Here is a 1,529-nt window from a genome sequence, read left to right as displayed (position 1 = left end):
CTCCCAGGACACAGGGGTGGACAGGGCACCCCAGCCTGCCTGAGTCTGGCCTCAGTTATGAGCGGGCAGCTGGACTGCAGAGGGCCACTGATTCCAGCCCTGTCCCCAGGGGCGGGCACAGAACAAATACAGCGGAACTGGGGCAGCAGGGGCCTGGGGGAGTAGGTGGGGCCTGAATGGGTGGGGCCTGAGAGTGGGTGGGGCCTGAATGGGTGGGCCTCTGCAGGGAAGGCTATTAATCATCGCCCTGTGCATACACCCAACACTCACTGACCTCACCAACACTCAGGCAATTCCACAAGGCTCCAGAAGGAAGCGTCCACTTCACACCTGGATTCCGGATGAGCAGAGGTGGTGGCTGCAGACCTGACTTTAATCCTGCCCCACCACTCCACAGAGCAGCCTGCGGCCTCAGTTTCCTCATCCTGAACACGAGGACAACCCTGCCCGGCCTCCCAGAGCTGAGAAGAGAGCCCGAGCACGGCCCGCAGCATCACTAGGGCTAAACTGCATGTCGTTGGGCAGGCCCCAAGCCTCTCTCAGCTCACACGCTAGACCTGACCAGGCACACCGCCCACCTCCGAGGGTGTATAAAGAATGAGTTTTGGGCTGGGTGTGGTGGTTCACGCCTGAAATCCCAGCACTTTGGGAGGCCGAGGCGGGCAGATCACAAGGTCAGGAGAGCGAGACCATCCTGGCTAACCCAGTGAAACCCCGTCTCCACTAAAAAAAAAAATACAAAAAATTAGCCGGGCATGGTGGCACATGCCTGTAATCCCAGCGACTTGGGAGGCTGAAGCAGGAGAATTGCTTGAATCCGGGCAGCAGAGGTTGCAATGAGCAGAGATGGCACCACTGCACTCCAGCTTGGGCGACAGAGCGAGACTACGTCTCAAAAAAAAAAAAAAAACAAAAACGGTGGCATGAGGCACACAGTCAGTGCCCCGTGGAGTTCGCTGGTATGGTTATCACATCCCCGGGGGCAGCGCCTCCACCGTCCAACCTCAAGGTTTTGTGGAAAAATCTGGGTCCGAGCTTTATTTCTTAAATATTCCTCTCTGCCCAGCACGTGCATGCAGCCTGCTCTGGCTGGGTGAGCAGATGTCAATCAAGGTGCTGAGCATCCCCAGGGCACCGCTCAGCCCCAGCCAAAGTCCTGGCCGGTCATCTGGTAGAACTTGCGGTTGAAGGGCCTGTAGAACTCCTGCAGGCGCCGGACCACGGCTGGGGGCACGCGCGGGTGTGGCCGGCCCTTGGACTTGCCCAGGCAGCCGGGAGGGCTGCCGCCCTGGGCCTTCTTGAGGCAGGGGAAGCCCTTGGTGGCGTTGAAGTAGAAGTGCTTGCCCGTGACGACCCGTTTCAGGCCCAGGAAGTCCTGCACGCGACCGACCTCTCCGGCCGGGTCGCTGACCAGACGCTCCCCGCTGACAAACAGGAAGTGCGACAGGGGGAAGTATTGCAGCCAGTGGTCCAGGTGCTGAGCGTACAGGCCGATGCGGACGGCGCTCCAGGCCGTGTCCACAGGGCCC

General features: G+C 60.2%; 1 protein-coding gene across 1 annotated transcript in view; it reads right to left on the bottom strand.

Annotated features, from left to right (window-relative positions):
• Positions 1 to 1,010: 1,010 nt before the first annotated feature.
• The window catches only part of HS3ST6 (heparan sulfate (glucosamine) 3-O-sulfotransferase 6), an 11,748-nt gene continuing 11,229 nt past the window's right edge, over positions 1,011 to 1,529 (bottom strand). The window contains exon 4 of the mRNA XM_011941589.1: positions 1,011 to 1,529. Within this exon, the coding sequence (XP_011796979.1) occupies positions 1,139 to 1,529 (391 nt within the window). The 3' untranslated portion in view covers positions 1,011 to 1,138.

Source organism: Colobus angolensis, unplaced genomic scaffold, assembly GCF_000951035.1.
Source record: "Colobus angolensis palliatus isolate OR3802 unplaced genomic scaffold, Cang.pa_1.0 Scaffold1021, whole genome shotgun sequence".
In the NCBI taxonomy this organism is placed as follows: Eukaryota; Metazoa; Chordata; class Mammalia; order Primates; family Cercopithecidae; genus Colobus; species Colobus angolensis.
This window is presented reverse-complemented; position numbering and strand designations above follow the sequence as displayed.